Source organism: Manacus candei, unplaced genomic scaffold (genome assembly GCF_025592945.1).
Source record: "Manacus candei isolate 608988 ecotype Guabito, Panama unplaced genomic scaffold, ASM2559294v1 h1tg000028l, whole genome shotgun sequence".
NCBI lineage: Eukaryota > Metazoa > Chordata > Aves > Passeriformes > Pipridae > Manacus > Manacus candei.
Window position 1 is genome coordinate 43,237,996 of NW_026138076.1, and position 19,947 is coordinate 43,257,942.

Genomic DNA, 19,947 nt, shown 5'->3' on the forward strand with positions numbered 1-19,947 from the left:
AGCATATGTACTGTACACAAATATAGCAGTGTAAACTGGGATAAATAGTACTGTGAGAGTGGCTGTAAGATTATCAACTACTGCTTCAGTAAAACTGTGTGGGAAGATTTTTATTTTACTACAACAAATTGGGATTTATCTGACATAACTGTGTTTACACACAAACTGCTTTGACTGTATCATATATATATATCGATACACACCAGCAAAGCTTTCAGATATACCTGGGACCATAGACCTACAGGAGGTTGAAAAAGATAACTGCTCTTAAAAAAAAAATGGGTGTTTTGTTGTTCTTCCACTGAATACATTGATTCTGGATGGTCTACCTCACTGTTTTCCAGTTTTCTTCCCTCTTGTATGGAATGGGGTTCTTCCATGGGCATTCATCCAGAGACCTGTACCTTTGTTTCTCAGTGACTGAAACGTCAGCTGTTTTTTGGTTTTGTTCACTGGTAGCTTTCACCCTGTTATACCTTATAGAGTTTTAGTAGTCAAAAGGGGTATCTTCTGTAGAAACTGAAATGTTAAGGAAAGATCTGTACATCTCTTCAAGCAAGATTCCTTTGGTGTCTTTATAGACAGATAACAAGATATCCTGTCCCATAAATTGCGGTTTTCACTGTTACTTCTCAGAAGAGGTGGTAAAACTTCATTTGTGTAAGAACAGGAAGGCAAAGCATATGTGTCTGTTCTTCCTACCAGCCCTGGAGACATTTGTATGAGAAGTGTGTAAAATGCACAATAATTGTTGGGCGGTTTGTAACATGACTCGGGAGTTGTTTTTCTTGAGGAAGATATGCACATGAATTATTTTTTCATCAGAGTGATAAACAAACTAGTCTGGGGATGAGGGGAGTTACAAAAACTGCATTTTTTTGTCACAAGGCCCAGAACTTGAGCACTTCTCTTGGGGTTTATAAATATTTAAAACTTCTTGAGGTCTTTGCTGAGGGTTTCAGACATGAAGAGCAGCATTCAGGTCAGCCCAACAGCACATCTTGCTTAGATGAGATCTGCCTTCTCTGAGGGTTCAGTTTATCCAGTGGTATGTATTTGGGAGAGCAAACTAAATGTGCATACCCTGATGCACTGTTCTTGTACCCTGACAGTCTGTGGTTTGGACTGCTGAAACCTTTCTTCTCTCACGAACCTCTCCAGTTTTCATTTGAGTTTTCTTGGTGCATCTGGCCTGGCTGAGATGTAGTGGATTCAAGCACACAGTTCACAGGTTTCTGTTTCCTTGCTTACAACCTGCAGTTTGATCATTTCATGTGGTACTGTGGATTTACTGCAGAATGACAATGACTAGTAATTTCCTGGTTATCTTTTCTGGACCATTCATTAGTTTAGTCATGCAACTTATCCTTAGTGCTTAATTAATAAAGGGTGGAATTTTCAAGTTTCAAAATAAAACTCCTTTTTACTTTAACAATAACTGAACTGGGCTTCTGAATACTATTCATAGACCTTTAAAGTCAATGTCATCAATGAATTTTAATTCCTTGGTCTGGTACTCACAAGCACTAACTCTTCCACAGAGTCATGCTATGATAGTCTGAATGCTATGTTGCATTAGTGATCATATTTGTTAGTCTCCCTGTTTACAGTACATAAAATAACCTTAGTGCTACCAGAAATTAAATACATTGTTGTCTATTAAGTTGGTTTTGTTATATAACTTAGCTTTTGTTATATAACTGAGGTAGCAGTTATCGTTTATATTTTGCCCTATATGCACCAGAGAATATAATGTTCTGAAATACCTTTCCTGTTCATAATTGCCTAGTAATGTAAATATAAACTGTCTAAACAACATTGATAAAGGCATATTGAAGCTATAATAAATAATGCATTAATAGAAATAATTTATTATCTTACATGGATGGTGTTGAACACAAGATCATCAGTTACATTTCGGAAAAGTGTATTTCTACCGTGGAATTTTTGGTGTAAAGCTTACTCAAAATTAACAGGTTCTGATTAATTTAATGAAACCTTAAGTACTGTGCATGTAATTACTGGACTGTATCTTTGTGAGGATGCTTAGCTAAAGTTTATGAAGAGCAACTGACTTTGCCACAGATACCTCTGATTAACATTTTACCTGGTAAGAAGCTATTGAATCTGGCTTCCAGCTACTTTAATCAGCAATATCATCATCCTCATGTTAACCCTTGTTATTAACAGTTAATATGTCATATTCCCAACAAAGATGTTACAAATGGGCAATGTCCCATAAACTATATATAATTGATTAGAGTTCATATATGTGGTGAGCTGGAATGTCGAAGCAAAGTGCTGTAAGTTACATCAGTTTCAAGTTAACATGAGGTTATGCTGTTCACATTTCTTTGCAACATTCTGCAATGTTTCATTAATGATGGTTAGGAGGCTGTGTACCAAAGCATTCAGAGAAGGATGCTGTCTGTCTTCCTCTTGTCAGGTCGTATACTTAGCTGAAGCCAGAGGTGACACATTGATCATGGAATTGTTTAAAGTAGAGAAATAAGTTTCATTTTATCAAAGGCATCTGGGGGGAAAAAAAGCCCACCAACTAGAATAAGTGTAGACTAAATTTTGCTTTTGAAAATAACTATATTGCTATCAATAAATAATGACTACGAATCGGTTAAGTTATGGCCAAGGGAGTAAGGCACTTGGGTATGACTGCCCATCTTTACTTATCATATAATTTGTTCTCTGTGTTCAGTGTAGTTATTTCCTTCAGTATTTCTATGATTCCTACATACTACATTCCAACATTGTATGATTCCTAATAACAGTTTATGATTTGAATTCGTAAGTATGCTGCATTTGGGCCCATTTATGTTACTAAAAGACAGTTAAATGAAAGGTGTCATCGTACTGTGAAGATAATAGTGCTGTAATCTCTTTGATAACCTCAAGATGTCAACACCTTTTTATGAAGTCTCATTTGCAATACACTATTTCAGGAGCACTGAACTCTGCAACAGTGGCAGCTGTATCATGTCACTAACACGCCCTTAGACTGTAACTTTAGTCATGGAAAACATGAATACGTATGAATGGAGGTTTATTTTCATTGTGGGATTTCACATGCCTTTGTATTGCACAGGATGGAGGCCAGCCTGATGCCTCAGCAAGGTAATGTCTCTTGGATTTGCCTTGGAAGCAGCATGAGCACAGATATTGTACTAACACCTAAGGGAATAATGCAGTTACCTTTCTTGCTACTTTCCAGCCATGCTGGGATAAAGTTGCCCTGTCTGTCCTTAAAGCTGGCTGAGCACATGGACTGGCAATTTTACCAAGCCACACAAACTTATGATTTTGTTGAATGTAACAGGTATAAAAATAGAAGCAATCAGTCATCTGCACCTGTTGGAGCCAAATGTGATGCTGTGGTATCCCAGCTCTACCACCTTCTTGGTATTACCCTTCTCATGACACTCAGTGCTTGACAGATGTGGTCTCTTCAGTTGCTGGAAGCACAGCCAGTTAGCTATCAAATTAACGAACATCCAAGTGTATGAATCTCTGTATTTTTATCGAAAGACTTAAAAAAGTGTTAGAGATAAGTCAGTATTTTACATTTTTATGTACTTTACATTCTTCAGAAGCATGCCATTTAATGTGGAGTGTTAAAGAGCCAATGCAAAATTCATATGTATTTTTAAAAATACACTTGGCAAAGCCTCCATGTAACTGTCAGGCATTACTCCCCTCTTAGCTGTTTTACCAGTGAGGACTACCATGACATTTGTGTCAAAATGGAATCTTCCCAAGGCTTTATCAGCTTGCTCCTGCTCTTGATTTATTCAGTTATGTTTTCTTTTCTGATACTCTCTCAAATTCCTGAATTTTATAGTGGGTATTTTTATGTTGGCATTGTAGTGGTGATGCTGTAAGTACTAGCAAGTAGCACTGCTGAAAGAATTCAAGAGTAGACAAGTGAAGGAAATTCAGTGCAAGTATCACAGAGAAAAGTGAAATAAAGTGAGTGGTGAATAAGGACGTGAGTGAAATTAGAAGCTGATAGAAATACTGAAAAGCTTTCCCCTGTACTCACAATCTTTAAATTAACACACGGGTTTAAAAGTTGTTGATACTCCCCAAATTTTTGCCAAGTCTTCTCCTAATCCCATGTAATTCAGATTAATCTCTTTATTGAAAGGCACTGTCAGTACTTTTTTTGTTTTTAAACTGGATTTCTACACACTATGCCTTATTTTTTTCCTCTCAAGCACTTGGTAAATGAGAGTTGATACCAGTCAAATGAATCATTAAATATGCAAATATTTTAGTAGCTGAAAAGCCTTGGAAGTTGATAAGGAAGTTGCAGCTAATGGATTTCACTGGTATGTGACAAAAGGCTGATTACAGTGAGGGAGAAAGGGAGGGGAAGCAGCACAGTGCATTAGCTGTTAACAGATCAACTCATTCATGTAGAAGATTGAAAATGCGTCATTATTTCTACCTGGTTAATTATCTCACAGCTTCCTTTCTTCTTTAATCATTGGGAAAACAAAATTCTTTTATCTGATCCAAAATTTTTACAATTAACCAAAATTTTTTAATGACTGCTGTGAAATATTTGCGTAATCATTTTATTCCGTTTTTCATATTCACCTTTTATGGCTTTGTTATTTAAATTGGAAACAAATAAGAGAGAATAATAGGGACCCTCCCTGTTCCTGACATGCACACAAAATACTGTAAATTTTTCTAGGTAGAAAACTCTAAATATGTAATGTTTCTGTGGAGGACTTGCTCTTCTACTTGTTACTACTCTTGAAATTTTCATCTGTAGAGTACTTGAGGAGCCTTTCGAGTACACAACCTGCTTCAACACAGCAGAAGCTAACCACACACCTTAGCAGGATCATAGAACCAGGCTACCAGGAGGATCCCATCCTAACTCAGCCAGTCCACCTCTTTTCCATGCTGTGCAATTCACTCAAACCTGAACATTAGCTAACTTAAAAGTAAGGATTTTTGTTCTCCCTCCCCCCTTGCAATACTAGAAACTTGTGTCTCTGACCAACAGAAAATTAATTTCCAGTAAGTATTGGTGGTAGGTGTTTTATACATTTTTCTTTGCTGTCAATGTTATCAGACACCTGAATAGCACTTCTCTGAAATTTATCACCTTGGCTCAGGCTTTCTCTTTCCCAGTCTTCAATCAGCTAGGCTGAACAAGTCATACATTTCTAGTCTTTAAAGTGTAAATACAAAAAACATTGCTAAAACAAATCCCTTTTTCTGAGGTATTTTGTGCACCTGCTCCAGTTTTAATTCCTTCTTCGGCCCAGGTAATACAAATCCTGCACAGTTGCCCAATGTTCTTCACAAGGTCTTTTCTAGGCCCTGTGCAATGTCACAAGTATCCCCTACCTCTACTGATTTATTTCTTCTGGTACATCACAGTATTCATGGTTCTTAATTACCATTTATTTACTAATCTGTGTCTTTCCAGTTAGTCATCCCCTTGCTTTCAGCAGAATTTTCAGATGCTAGTCCCTAAGTCCCAGCTCTCCAAGGGTATTAATCATCTAATTCCCATTTAGGTGCTTTTGGGTTGTAAACTTGATCTTGTTTCTTTGCATTAGCCCTCAAGATTATTGTACCATGGTGAAGTGGAAGAGCAGCTCTGGCGTATTTCAGATGAAGAATGGTTATTTTTACAGCTCTATAAAAGGCTTTAAAATCGACAGCTATGTTTGGATTGGATTGGTATTTAATGTGTCACTGGGGAACCCAGGCAGGATCAGGCATCTGTGAGCACTTTAACAAGGGAACCCCAAAATATACAGTCTCATTGCCCAAGCTGGGGGGAAAAAAAAAAGTCAGATTGTCAGCTTTTCCTTTTCTGTACTTCTGACTGTGAAACTTTGATTTTTTTGATTTTTTTTTTTAATTTGGAAACAGAACTACAGGGTTTATGTAGGCAGCTAGATTCTTTTATATTTGTGCCAAATCAATTCCTGCAGCTGCACAAGCGTATAGAATATGCAAGAATTTGAAGAATATACCTAGTTCTTTAGCAGAACAAGGTATTTATGTTTAATTTTTAAGAATAACAATGAAAGGTCTGTTTGTTAAAATACATGGCTGCCAAACCATTGGGTGTGATCTCTGTGTAGCTTAGCCCCCTTCTGAGAGAAGAGACAACTTGCAGTTTTTTCATAGGCATAATTAAAAGCTTTGTTTTAAAATTTAAACCCATTCTGTAGAAACTCCATTCTCAGTGATATGTTTCCCCTTCCCTTCCCTCCCCACCTATTCGAGGTGAACTATTTCAGTACCAATGACTCCTGGTCAGGGGCTGGGATGGCAGCTCTTGGTCAGCACCTTTTACACAGCTTCTCTGCCTTACTGAGATATTGGAATGCTCTGCATGTGATTGCCTTTAAAGCAGTGGGGTAGGAGGAACATCCCAGTGATCAGCTCTGTTTAGATTGATGGGAAATGTTCTGTAGGAGGGACTGCTTCATCTCTTTTGACCTCGTACTTGGAACTGGGAGCTGGGTACTGTGGAACTTGTAGGAGTACATCAGCGCTCTTCCCACTGCTTCCAACTTCCCATGGCAAAGTATTCACTGCAAAGTGAATATTTGCCACATACCTGGGTTACTGCGTATTTTTCTGCTGTAGCATAGCATGCTGCAATGACTGGGTCAGAATAAGGGCTTGGCAAAGAGTCCAAAGCAAGGGAGGTCATAGTTCAGCTGGTCACTCTTGTTTGTTGTGAAGGCACAAGGCAGCTGGATCTGGACTGGGTGAGAGTAACCAGAAGCAGTGACAATACAGAACTGAACGCCAACTTTCAAGATGGTTGTCAGAGTAGCCAGACCTGAAGGTGGAAAAGAAAAGCTTAAGGTGAATACCTCCCGTCAGAGAGGAGCCAGTGCCCCTCCCCACTGGTTCTGCCCTGTTTTCACCCCTGCCTCACTTCCTCCTCGGTGCTCAGCAGCAGAGGAGTCTGAACCTGGCTGATGGTGTGTGAAGAGCACAAAGACACAGCCTGAGGAAGCCTGTTAATTGCAGGAGAACACTGGAAGAGTAAAAGCCACCCCCAAAGGACAACTGCCTCCAAAGTGGACTCAGCGTGTCACTGGGCTGTAATTTGGTGTGACTGGTAGGACGTGTGTTTCTTCTGAGTCAGTGGCAGCATAGACACAGGAACACTCTATGTGATACCTGCCTGGTCTGCCAGAAACATAAGAATGGAACATCTGGCTTGTGGAGGCAATCTAGGCTTGGGAGATGGAATTGTCTCATTTTTATGCAAGGAAGATTGGTTTTTGCCCTTTGTTTTTTACCATATCCAGTTAAATATAGCCTTTCAATTAAGGACAAGCCAATGTTTCTGCCACAAACTCATAAAGAAACCCACTAAATAATTTGTCAGGGTTTTTTTTCTCTCGAGAAGAAAGGTCTAGGACTAAATTAGCAAGAATGCTGCAGGTCAGGTTTGAAGTACTGCGTGGTGACAGAATTGTTTGGGAAGATTTGCCTGGAATTCTCTTTCTGCTTTCTGAGTTGTCCTGTTGATATCACTCTGATTATTTAAGTGTAAAGCGCCTTTCCCCAAGCAAGAATTTTCAGGGTCTTTTTTTCAATAGTGAGTCTATTAAAGCAGGGTTGGCTTATTAATAAACCTTTTACTGAAATGCTGCTATCCAGAACAGCACATAAGAATCTCTTCACAATATCAAACTTCTTTTTAAAAAATGTTTTAAAGTAAGCATAGACAATATGGAGGCAGCATGAAAATTCGTGTGATTCCTGTTTAATTAAATGGTGCATTTTATCTTCCATAAGTCATCCCAATCAGGTGTTTGGTTTTTTTCAGCTATAAATCAGCAGTTTGATTCTATGATGTTTTTACCCCAGTTCTTATAGTACTTCTGTTTGCCAATGAAAAAAGGTTCATTTTTAGGCCTGGATATTATTATAACAAGGATGGCAGCCAAATATAATCAACCATTTTAACACAGTGCTAATTTTAGTGCAGTGCAGATTTAGGTGGCATTCTTTTAAAAAAAAAATTGTTTCATGACAGCAAATGGAGCACAAACTTAGTTTGATCCAATTAAAACCTGAGCACTGGAACAGGCTCCCCAGGGAAGTGGTCACAGCACCAAGCCTGTCTGAGTTTGAGAAGCATTTGTGCAATGTTTTTAGGTACATGGTGTGATTCTTGGCGATGGTCCTGTGCAGTACCAGGAGTTGAACTCAGTGATCCCGATGGGTCCCTTCCAACTCATCATATTCTGTGATTCTGTGAAAATCATTTTCGTTCATTTGGACAGGCAATGCCTGAGAGTCCATGGGACAGCTTAGGGTTGTGAGACTGATGATTTCACATGCTACAGATGCTGAGAAGATCCTGATCAAATTATGCTTCCATTAGCTGTGCGTCCTTTAGCCTTTTGATTTTTCATCATTGGCTACTCTGTCTCCAGAGTCTGGGTTAAAAAGTTTTGTTCTTCTGTGTGATAGAGAAGCTCCTGCCTTTTCTTCAGCCTTTATCTTATCTTCTGTGTCTTTCCCAGGGAATAGATTAGGGTTAAGATGATACAAGACTTGATAGACATTATCTGACAGATAGATTCTAATGAAAACCAGTCCACTGAAGTTATTGTCAAAATACACAGCAGGGAAACCAAGCTGAGAAGTCTGTTTGAAGAAGTAATCTCAGTGCCACAGGTGGGATAAGGAAGTCTAACACACTGCAGTGCATGAAGGGAGGGCAGAGCAAACACTATGCCCCAAACCTCTGTGTCCAAGTGAGTTATAGCAGAGTGTCAGGACCTCCTAAGGACCCCAGAAAAAAAACTATGCTGTACAAAGATCCATGCTATTCTATACGAAGTAATGGGAGGTGCTGGAGACTGGCAGAAGAATATGATTCTCAAGTATCAACTGAAAGAGGGTCAAAAATACACAGATGGTCATAGAATCGTGCATGGGAGGATTCGTATTATAAGCAGAAAAACTTGTCTTTTTTTACAAAAAGGAGAGGGTTTTTCCCTACAAACCAGATGTAGTTGAAGAACTCATTTCCTCTGGGCAAAAGGAAAGTTGAATAATTTTCTTTTTTAGTTATTAATTATGACATTTTGGGCTGATATGTGGATTTCTGTTTCATTTAAAATGTAATCAGGGTGAGAGAGTTACCTGAAATGTCTGCCTTTTCGTGGCCCAGGTAACACTGAACGGGTAAGGTGGAGTTAACAGGGTGAAGAACCATAGGCTGATATCCTGATATAGAGAAGTGTTTTTTTAAATAAAATAATTTTACATTTCTGAGGTAAATTGGTTTAGTATCCCAAAACCAGTACCTCTAATTCAGTTTCTAATTATGTAAAAATCACAACAAAACAAAACCCAAAAAACCCCACCACCCAAAACAGAACATATCCTTATGTATACAACAAGTGCTTAAAAATCCACAACAGCTTGAAGATACTACACTTGAAGTAATATTTTAAAAAGCTGGCAAGACTATGCCTTTTTCAGCAGTGTGTTATGTTGTTGAACAGTTTTTCATTCCTGACTTAGAAGCTGATTATGCATCCACTGAGCATAAAACTTAAAAGTAGTGAGCAAAGTCCAATCAATGTTTTTATAAAAATGCACAGGAGCCACTGCCAAAGTGTCATAGTTTTGTGAAGCTATGCAGAGCATGCTGGCATGCAGACTGCTTGGTTAGATTCATTCCTCTGTGGCCCAGGCAGATTTTAAAGTTTAAAAGTCTTCACTTTCACTTGAAGAGACTTCCTTGAATACATAGTAAGTAATGCTTTTAGCTCCTCAGCACATAACAAAAAATAAATCCAAATACAATTTGAAAAAATATGAATCTTTTAAAATTTCAGAAGCTCCTTACAAGAATCAAAACAAGGAGATCATGAGTGTTATGATGGAGTTCTGTGCTTTCTGCAAGGAATCACGCAGAGAACCCCGTGTCCCTGGAGAATGTAGCTTCACTGCCTGACTTTGAGTACTCATGTGGGTGACTTGAGTCTTACCCTGCAAGCTTTTTACTTCTCCTTCTTGACTCCATGGGAAATTCAGGCTCCTTAATCTCAGTGCTCTCACTTGCACCTTACTTGCAGACCAAAATACTCAGCTGTGACCTCACGTTCAGGTCCCTTCCAATTGTCTTCTGTGCCCATATCGTTAAAATTGAAGGTGATGGTGTCGAGATGCTGTAATTTATTAAGTGTCCAGACTGAGATGTTGCCAGTTAAGGTAATACATAGGAAACAACCATATCCTGTACATTCCTTCTTCCAAGACTCTTTAACTAGAGTCTATTCAGAAAGACGTGTTCACTGATTTCCCAAGCAGTGCATGTACAGAAAAGCGGTGCTTATACAAGTAGACCGCTTCAAAAGTGGTATGTATAATTGGTGTTTTCTCATCAGATTGTTTTCTGTAGGTAAAGGTTGCACTTGTATATTTCTGCGTACTTCAGTATATGAAATCTCTGATATTCTGTTTTTTGAATTTATGAAGAAACTCGTTTTATGCCAAACCCACTTTTATGGCCATATGTTGATTTTTCAGGGCAGAGTTATAGAAAGCTACTAGATTGCATGATCACCTTGTCTGTCATGCCTGCAGGTGGCTTTGAAAGGAAGATAAGTGTCAAAAGTATAATGTAATGAGAGTCTAATTTATAAGTGAAAAATCAGGATATTTAGGAAATCAACACCATTTAGATGGAGCTGAAACGATTCTGAATTCTGTCATCATTCTGAGGATCTTTGAAGTGAAGTAAAAAATAATGTGGATCTGTGAAATCCTCAATGGTGTGTCATATACCTCTTCATGAAGCAAATGGTTGTCTATGGAAGCTCTGACAATGCTATTCAGTCTTCTTAATATATATTCTTAATGCATATTCTATTGCTGTTAAAGAGATGTTAACTTACATTAAATGGAGCTTTTCATTGACCTAACCTAAAGCAAGTCCAATCAGAATGTAAAAAAACCCTGATATTTTCCTAAGCATTCTAAAGTAGGTTGCAAAAATCCCACTGACTGGTTGTTCACATTTTCTACCTGCATCTTAAAAGAAATACTTTTAGCATTTACAGTCATAATTAAAAGAAATCACCTATTTGAAGACTAAGCCTGTCGCAGTTCAGTTGTCTTAAAGAATAGTGATATACTTTCAGTAGATCTCTTTTTTAACAGCTTTGAAATAAAACGTGAATGTCTTCACTATTTTATTTTTTTCATTTATTTATTGAAATAACTACACTGATTTTTGTTACTTCATGTTTAAATGGTTAAGTAAGTTGAGCTAACTATTTACTTAGGAAGATTCACTCTCTGTCTCTTTAGACTATCATCCTACAAATGCTTATATAATTTACTTGGCATATATGTGTAGCAGGTTTTCCATTAAATGAATATTGATGGAAATATTACCTTAGGTTATAAAATAATCAATCAGAGATTGGTTTAGTTTTGTTCTTGTGTGATGCCAAATGCTTTATTGTGACTTAACCATTAAACACGTGTGCACCTACTTCCAAGTTAGGGCACATACTTCCAAGTTTTCATGTGTAAAATAAAATGCATACCAAGTGTGATGTCTGTGTATGAAATTTGCAGATACTAAGAAAAAGTACAATGTTAATGGTATATTTTTGTTTTTCAGCTTGGATCATCCTCCTCTGTGCCTTTTACATCTATATTCTCGCAGCTGTTTATGACTGTTGTAGTCCCTCTTATTATTGGACAGGTATGTCTTTTAAATATACATTCTTATTTTAAAAAATAAGATAAAGAGAGCTATCTTAAAGACAGACTGGCAACCTGATAAGCTGCCACATAGGAACAGCCTCAGGATAGTGAAGTCTAATATCAGAGAAAAGATGCTACAGTGCTCCCTGGAGTCACATTGATCTTTGTTGAGATTGAGCAGCTGTCCCTCACTACCGCAAACATACGCTACTGCATATCGAGGAGGGAGTTTGTGAACATAAAGTGGGAAAAATGGCATCCCAGGCTGTAAGAAATTCCAGCCCCATACAAATGAGCTTTGAGAATACTATATGGTCCTTTTGTCCCGTGCCCTTTGCCTGGGTGATGGAGGAAGTTCTCCCCGTGTGGTGTCTACTAGAAATTACAGGAATAAAAAAATTCTCAACGTTAATAAGCATATAAAGGCTAAGCAGTCAGAAGTTAAGAAATCATAAGGCTGCACGAGCCATTTTGCATGTGCTTTAAAATAAGGGATTTAGTTGCATGATTGCAAACTATTCTTTCTGCATGACTCCTCTATCATGTTACACTGGGTGGAAGATATTTGTGGAATGAGCAGTTGTTCAATATTTAATTCTATACTCCTTGTTCATATTGTAACACAAAACCTTATTTTTTCCGTGGCATATGATAGAGAACTTCCACTGAATGTAAAAATACTAATTGCTTATATGGGGTTTTCTATGACCCTTGTCTCTGTAGTGTCTTTTTTTTTTTTTCACAAATGTTAATATCAGTTATTTTTTCTCCCATGTCAGAATAGTAAGACCAAAAGTTGTCAGAAGTGTCCATTATACTTGGACACTAAAACATCTTAAGTCTAATTCCTACATGCTTGTTGTTCTCAGACATTGAGAATGCACAAAGGGAATATCAGTGGGATTTGCAGTCCATTCTAGCATCCAGTTTAACTCTGGGTTCAGCTAAAACTTTAGAATTTTGTCAGCTTAAAGCAGACTTTGAAATGAAAAGCGTGGTTAAAAAGCAAATGACAACAGAGTCTGTAAAGGAGCACCCTGGACAAGGTTAAGAGTATCTGTTATTGCCTGTGCTATGTAGAATAGTCAATCATTCTTGCATCAAACTATAGTTGCACATTTCAAAACTGGCATGTGCTGTAACTCACCAAATTCCTAGTGAAGTTTGTTTCTTTTGAGCAAAAAAAGTCATTGAAATCTAATTAAGAGGATAAGCATGATAAACATGGCAGTAGCCACCAGCATCAGTACCTGTGTAACCTGGCTGTCGTGATATTTCCACATATCATGTGGAAAATGGACATTACCTCTGTGTCCCTGAAGGTTGTTGAATTGCTCACATGCTTTGAATATGTGTATATAAAGAAATTGATATGTGAGCTAACTTGTTCAGTTGGGTATTCTTTCAGCTGTATGAAATGAGCAGGAGGCATATGAAATAAATGCAGTGTATGATCACAAGTTCAGAATCAGAATTCTGACAAGACTTAATTGAGATGTGATTTAGGAGTTGTGATAAAGACTGAAAGAAAAAATAGAGAATCTTAGAACTTGTGTAACCTGATGACAAATTAAGAGTTTGGTTTTTTATAAATACACTTCAACAAGAAAGAGGATGATTCTTCTTTAATAGTGTTTGATGCAGTTTCTGGAAATGAATGGTCAACCAAAATAGCTCACACTCCTCTAAGCATAAAGACTTTGTTTCTGAAATTTTTACACTTGACTATATCTGTTCAGAGGATCTGAAAGAGAGGAAATGCTAATAATAACTACAAATCAGAAATGCCAGGGGTAGTTTACATTGATTCTCTTCATTAGGTAGAGCTGTACAAAGGTAAACCAACCTGCCCAGATGGGAATAGGAGTAATATTTGAAGGTGGATACCCAAAAGTAATGGGCAGTAGAAAGGGGAAAAACAATAAGCAAGAAAAGGATACTGAGAGATCCAGTGATAGGTCTGCTTGCCCTTCATCTGGAGGTGGCATGGATCTGTTCCAATTAAATGGTACGTTCTCCCCTTTGTTCATAGACCACTGTGCACTCATTACTGAACTGTTGCACAGTTCCTGAGGCACAGGAGCCTAATGCTGCTTTGTGGATCACAGGTTGCTCGCTCTGGGATTCCAGATGTGTTAAGAGATAATGGCTTACAATTCATGAATGACAGCTTCAGCAATTACTTCTAATTTATCATTTCCTGCCCACAATGTCAATTCCTTACCATGCACAGTCATACTGTTCAGCAGAAAAGTCAGTGGAAGAATGCCTGGTAAGGTTACCTGGTGGCAAAGAGCTTGATTGGGGAAAAAAACATGCTTGAAACCTGCCTGCTTGGAGGATTGCCTCTCTTCAGCCTTCCTAACTCCTCTGTGATCAACGGAAGCTTTGTACTCAAACCACAGCACTGTAAAACAGAGAAGGCTCCTTAAAGGAAGCATTCTCCAAGGGCTTTATTTTCCTTTAAAAAAAATCTTGCCTCTGGGAAAACCTGTGTTGCCTAAATGCTCATTTCCTGAGCAGGCTGCAGAGCTGACTGAGCAGCCCCTGGGGTATAAGCAGAGTAGATGAGAAGGTGCTTTTAGATTTGTTTTGTTTGGGTTTTTTTGTTTGCTTTATGGCGAAGTGTATCAAGAGTTTTGGTTTCTTGGCTGACTTGTCAGAATTTTTAATGATGGCTGGGACAAAGAAGTCACAGCAGTGTAATTGATGCTTATTTTTCTACTATTTCTTGAACAATTTTTTCCAGTGTTGCAAGAGTTCTATTGACAGGAGTCAAACACGTGTTTCTAGCTGCTGACAGTGAAGTGTGTAAGGGACTGCAGGTACAGGCTCTTCTCAGGTGGTGGCTGCCATTTGTTAGGGAAAGAACGAACTGTTAAAGGAGGAGGAAAATATTATGTCATCAGAGAGGCACCGAGTCTTACAGATAGCAGTGACTGATAGATGGTCTTCAATAAGGAGAATTACTCTGTTCCTTGTCAGATATGTGCAGGTTGTCTAAACTTAAAAAATGTTGTAGCCTGTGTCCTCTGTGTCTACAGATGTGTTTTGCTAATTGACAGTATGTTACTCAAATCAGTATTGATAGGATAATATTGCATTTGTATTTACAGAGTAACAAATAAGACCTCTCTGACAAGAGGTCTCAAAAAGAGACATAATCTATAGTATTTTATGAAGATCTAATTTTCTATAAGCCTTGAAGATCTTTAGCGAGTAAGAGCTTGTTATTTGTGCATCGCTCTTGTATACCTCTAAGGGGAATTTGAGAATACTTGTTATACGATAAACATGGTAATAGATATTTCATGGAAAAGATTTTTGAATTTGCTCTGGCAGCTTGAAGTTGTGATTATTTTTTATCTGGGTAGCAGAGTCCTGGTAAACCCTGCTGCTCTTGAGCTGTTGTGATTTTGCTAAAATCATTGTTTCCCTGTCTATAGATGTTGGTAATACTTTCAGCCAGCAAAATGTAAGGTTTTGAGAAATATCTAAGCAGTTTCTTCATGACCAGTTGTGAGATTTAGCTGAAGACTGTTGTTTCTTTGCTTATTTTTTTTTCTTCTGAAGTGACAGATAACAGGAACAGTGAAACCCACTGCAATGTTTCCTTTCCCCTTTTTGCAGACTTCCTCCATTCCCTACACCTAAGTGCTTATGACAGACTTTTATTTTATGTTTTATATTAAAGAGCGATTTATGATTAAATGTTAATGAAATAGAATTTTCACTGTGCTTTCATTATATTCTACTAGTTTGAACATTTTTCAAAGCAGCACACCAAAACCCACTGTTTTCTATGAATAAATAATAAAAAGCTTGTCTGTACATTATCATTCATGCATTCTCTAGTTACCCCATTGGTAATTTGTCTGCCAGCGTAAAGTGGGCACTTCACATTAAACAGATCTTAACTAAAGCTAAAATTAATGTTATGATTCTGTGTAGCTCTTCTTCCCAAATCTATAAAAGGAAACCAGTTGTATAGAAATCCTCACTGAATCTAGTCACACACAAAAAAAATCTCAGTGTCCTACAAGTAAAGGATTTTAAGTGCTTTGTGCGTCGTTGCGCAGAACGTTCCAGAGGAACCCTATCAGCATTTGAGAGGTGTGCTTATAAACATGAGTCTGAAAGGGTGCTATGTTGCAATACAAGTTCTCAGTGAAATTGAAACTAAAAAGCTTAATAAGGTATTTATTTTTAAAGAATAAGAAAGGGAAAGGGAAAGTTAGGTGGCAGTTGATAGGGAGTAGAAGGTACTATGCAACTAAGCCTAATGTTGGTTTATAGTGGCGGGGGAAACAACAGTTAATGAAACTGTTCTCCAAAGGGAAACAGTGTCAAATCTTTTTGTTCTTGTAAATTAAATCTCCGTGGAAGTAGCCCTACTTTCTCTTCAAAGTCCAGGTGAGCTGCAGGGAGGAGTGGTATCCTGGGAGATGAGTTCTTCCAGGATCTTGTTGCAGAAGACTGAGAAGGCAGATAAACAGCCCTCAGACAACAGTTCGCTCCCTTCTGATGCTTAACTCAAACAGGGAACAGAACCCAATCTCCATGGAATACAAAATATGAAGAAAACATGTACCCCTGCTGCAGGCACCCTTTACATTTTTGCATTGTTGCACCTGTTCATAGGGTTTTAAAGCAACACTTGTAAATTGCCCCAACAAGTGAAAGTTAATTTTGAAATTGGCCTCGTGTGTTTTTATAAAGCTTGCTTTAAAAGGCGTTTCTGTGTCAGGAGCTGTCTTTTGGGGGTAAACTGATTGACATAATGGAGTAAGATAGCTTTTAGGGAAGTTTGGTAAGCTGAGGGAAGAAAACAAGATGCTTGTAAAAGAAGATTATTTTTTTTACCCCAGATTGCAAAAATGTTTTTTTTCATTCCATCTTCAGAAAGGAAACATTAGATTGCACAGTCCATAGCATAAGGAGAGAGTTGACATTTTTTGATGTCCTAGAAGGTATAGAAAAGTGGATGCACCATCACAAAGTTTGAAACTTTTATAGCAATATTCAGGAACAGGTGAGAATTCATGCCTTCACATAGGTACTGTCCCTCTAAAATTATTAGGACAAGGTCTGGCTGAAGTGATACAAGTTCTGCTTTGGAAAAAGGTTGGTACATTTGAACTGCAATGCAGACCTTGTATATATGGTGGGTAGCTGTGCTGTATAGAAATCTGTGAAGGATGTTCCATCTTATCACCTTATTTCATTTCTACAACCAAATTAATCTCCCTTCAATTCTAGTATCTGATTCTTTCTACTGGTTTTCACAATCACTGTCATCTTAATTGATTTTATTTCAATTTTCCCACCTTTTGTGTCTTCCAGGCTTCACTGCTGTAGTTCTCAATATTCCATGCAGTTGTCTGTTTTGTTTTGCCATCACTATATAAGAAGAGGTATTGAGAAATTATTGAACTGTTGAAAATATCTAATCAGAGTCAAAGATTTTCAAAAGAAAATTTTACATTTTAGAGTTCATTGCAAAAGTCTGTTGCTGTAAGTGGTAATAATATTAATTTAGGATGAGTTAACAATCTTACCTTAGAAAACAAAGTAAATAAGGTATGCTGCATTTAGGTATGGTGATAATTCAGCATGGTTTCAGATTGTTTCCTTGTGTGTTTCAACACAAGGAAAAAGTGACTTGTGTTTCTTTGTTTAAATGGTAAAGCCCCAGGTGTTGTTCCCAGGTATTTAGAAGTACACACCAATACATAATAAACCAGAGGAGCAGAAGTGCAGTAAAAACATTGTAAATTCTGTTAAAGATTAAATCAGTCCAAAAGGGTTGATAAAAACAGGAAGAATCTATTTTACGTAATGGTGTAAATACTAAGAGACATGCGTGTGTGTATAATGGAAACAGAAAAAGTGACTTCCTAACCATTTCCTCTGGTTTGGTTGTTGTTGTTTTTTGTTGGTTTTTTTTTTTTTTCTTTTCATGAGTTTAAAAAATATTAAAAAAATTAAGTTGAAGATCTAGATAATTTTTAAAAGATGTACTGTATTACAAATGTCGGAAATTATTTCGTTCCATATAAGGGAAGGGAGCTCCTTGCCCTGTATAGTTCAACTAATAATGAACATTAATGAATTACCTTGCTTATTGCATTTTTTATTTTGTATGTCCAGCACTTGAGCAGACAGATGGAAACAGTCTAGCTGTATTTTACTGCCAAATTTCTCTGCATATACAGTGTGACTGTTATGAAGGTACAATTAGATAAATGAATTGTTTTTCTATAATATATCTACTGCTGTTTTCATGTGTGATCTTATAAGAGATGAGTATTGTTTACCTGCTTTCCTGGAACAGCAGATTGTGTTTCTTTGTACAGGAATGTTAAGTGAATTAAGCATATGATCAGTAAGCCTGTTTGCTTAGGGAGGCTGGCGTTTAGACAAGGAGGTTATGGCAGGATACAGAGCAGTCTGGAGGAAAAATACTGTGGATGTAACTATTCTGGTAGAAGAACTAAATTGAAATGGGGACACTACTGTTAATTCATGTGTAATTACATTTCTTTGTTGTTAAAAATTAAATCCTGGCCAATAGGAAAGTTTGAGCCTGAAACTGTGTTTTGAAGCAAATTTGAGCTGATGCCTTTGCAAAACCTTTGGAGATTGCCAGAATGTAGTCACCAGGAGGTGGTTGCCTGATGGACATGTTTATGTTCTTTTATTGTCTAGTTTTTCTGTGACTTTATCAGCATCTTTCATCATGCAGGTTATTTATCAAATATCCCCTACTACAAAGTTTTACTTCTCTTCCACTTTCCTCTTGCACTCTTCTCTCCAATAAACCACAGTTTGAGAGAAGGTTCTTTCATGTGTAACCTCTGGGTCAGTCATTCAGTGCTCTTTGGGGCTGGCATTTGAATCTGCACAAAAATCTTTACAGTTCATCATACCTAATGTCATCACTAGTATAGGACCAGATGTCTGAAGTCCTCCTCACAGAAATAATTCTGCAGGAGCCTCAGCAGGGGTACGGGTTGCAAGGACTTTGTACCTTAAAAATTGTGCATTGATCTGCAGCATGATAGCAGCCTGCAGCGTCTCCCCACTAGAGTACCTTTTAAAATGCTTTTATGTTTCACAAACTGAATATTCATAGAATGATAGTATGGTTTGCGTTGGAAGGGACCTTAAAGACTGTCTAGTTCCAGCTGCCCTGCCGTGGGCAGTGATGCCACCCACTAGATCAGGTTGCTCAGGTTGCCCTACCCAGTAGACCTTGAACACCTCCGGGGATGGGGCATCCACAACTTCTCTGGGAAACGTGTGCCAGTGTCTTACCACCCTCTGAGTAAAGAACTTAAATATTATCCCAAAGACACTATCACCATTGTTGATGGGCTCAGCCTTGACCAACAGTGGGTCTGTCTTCGAGCCCAGTGGCATTAGCTCCATCAGACATAAGGGAAGCTTCTGGCACCTTCTCATGGTAGTCATCCCTGTTTCCCCTCTGTTACCAGAACATTGCCACACAAACACAATACATCCCCCTTTTTACTCTTTTCCATCAGTGTGATACATCTAGTTTGGATGCCAGTTGTTCATATTTCTGCTCCAGGCTGTAAGTTCGTCTTTCCACAGGATCATTAGTTCAGATGTTTTATCAGCTGCTTGTTTCTCTGGTGCTTTCCCTCCCTTATGCCCCGTTGTACTGATATGTGTCTCAAACTACTGGACTTCATGATTTCAGCTGAGAGGTGTCACACATTGTGGTGCCTGAGTCTGACATCCTTCGTACAGGCCTTACCATCCAAAAATGATTATGTTAGCTTTTGCTTTAACATTTCAGCCCAGGCTCTGAGTGTGTGTTGTCTTTATTGTATTTGTTGGATTTATTGTTATTTCGCTACAAATTTTTTTTTAGTTCCGTGTTTACTCTGAAAAGTTGTAGAATTGGGTTAAGAATTAAGAGGCTTTCAAAGTATCCTTGTCCTGAAGCAACTCTGCTGGGCATGAATAACAAAGCGATTGTTTTTTGGTCAAAATGAATCAGCTGACAGGAGCTTCTGTAAGGTTATATTTCTCCCTTCCAAGTTATACAAGAATTTAGGTTACTTCAAATCAGGGATTATAGGCTGAAGTGACCTCTGAAATTACAGATCCTGTTGAACCTTGTGAGAAGATCAAAATATGCAGGATTCTGTGTTAGAGAGGATGTAT

General features: G+C 37.9%; 1 protein-coding gene across 2 annotated transcripts in view; it reads left to right on the top strand.

The window, feature by feature from the left end:
- The window catches only part of SLC10A7 (solute carrier family 10 member 7), a 147,084-nt gene that overhangs the window by 96,957 nt on the left and 30,180 nt on the right, over nucleotides 1-19,947 (top strand). For both annotated transcript variants that reach the window (XM_051790983.1, XM_051790982.1), the window contains one exon: nucleotides 11,666-11,749. In XM_051790983.1, coding sequence (XP_051646943.1) covers nucleotides 11,666-11,749 — 84 coding nt within the window. The remainder of the gene's footprint in view (nucleotides 1-11,665; nucleotides 11,750-19,947) is intronic.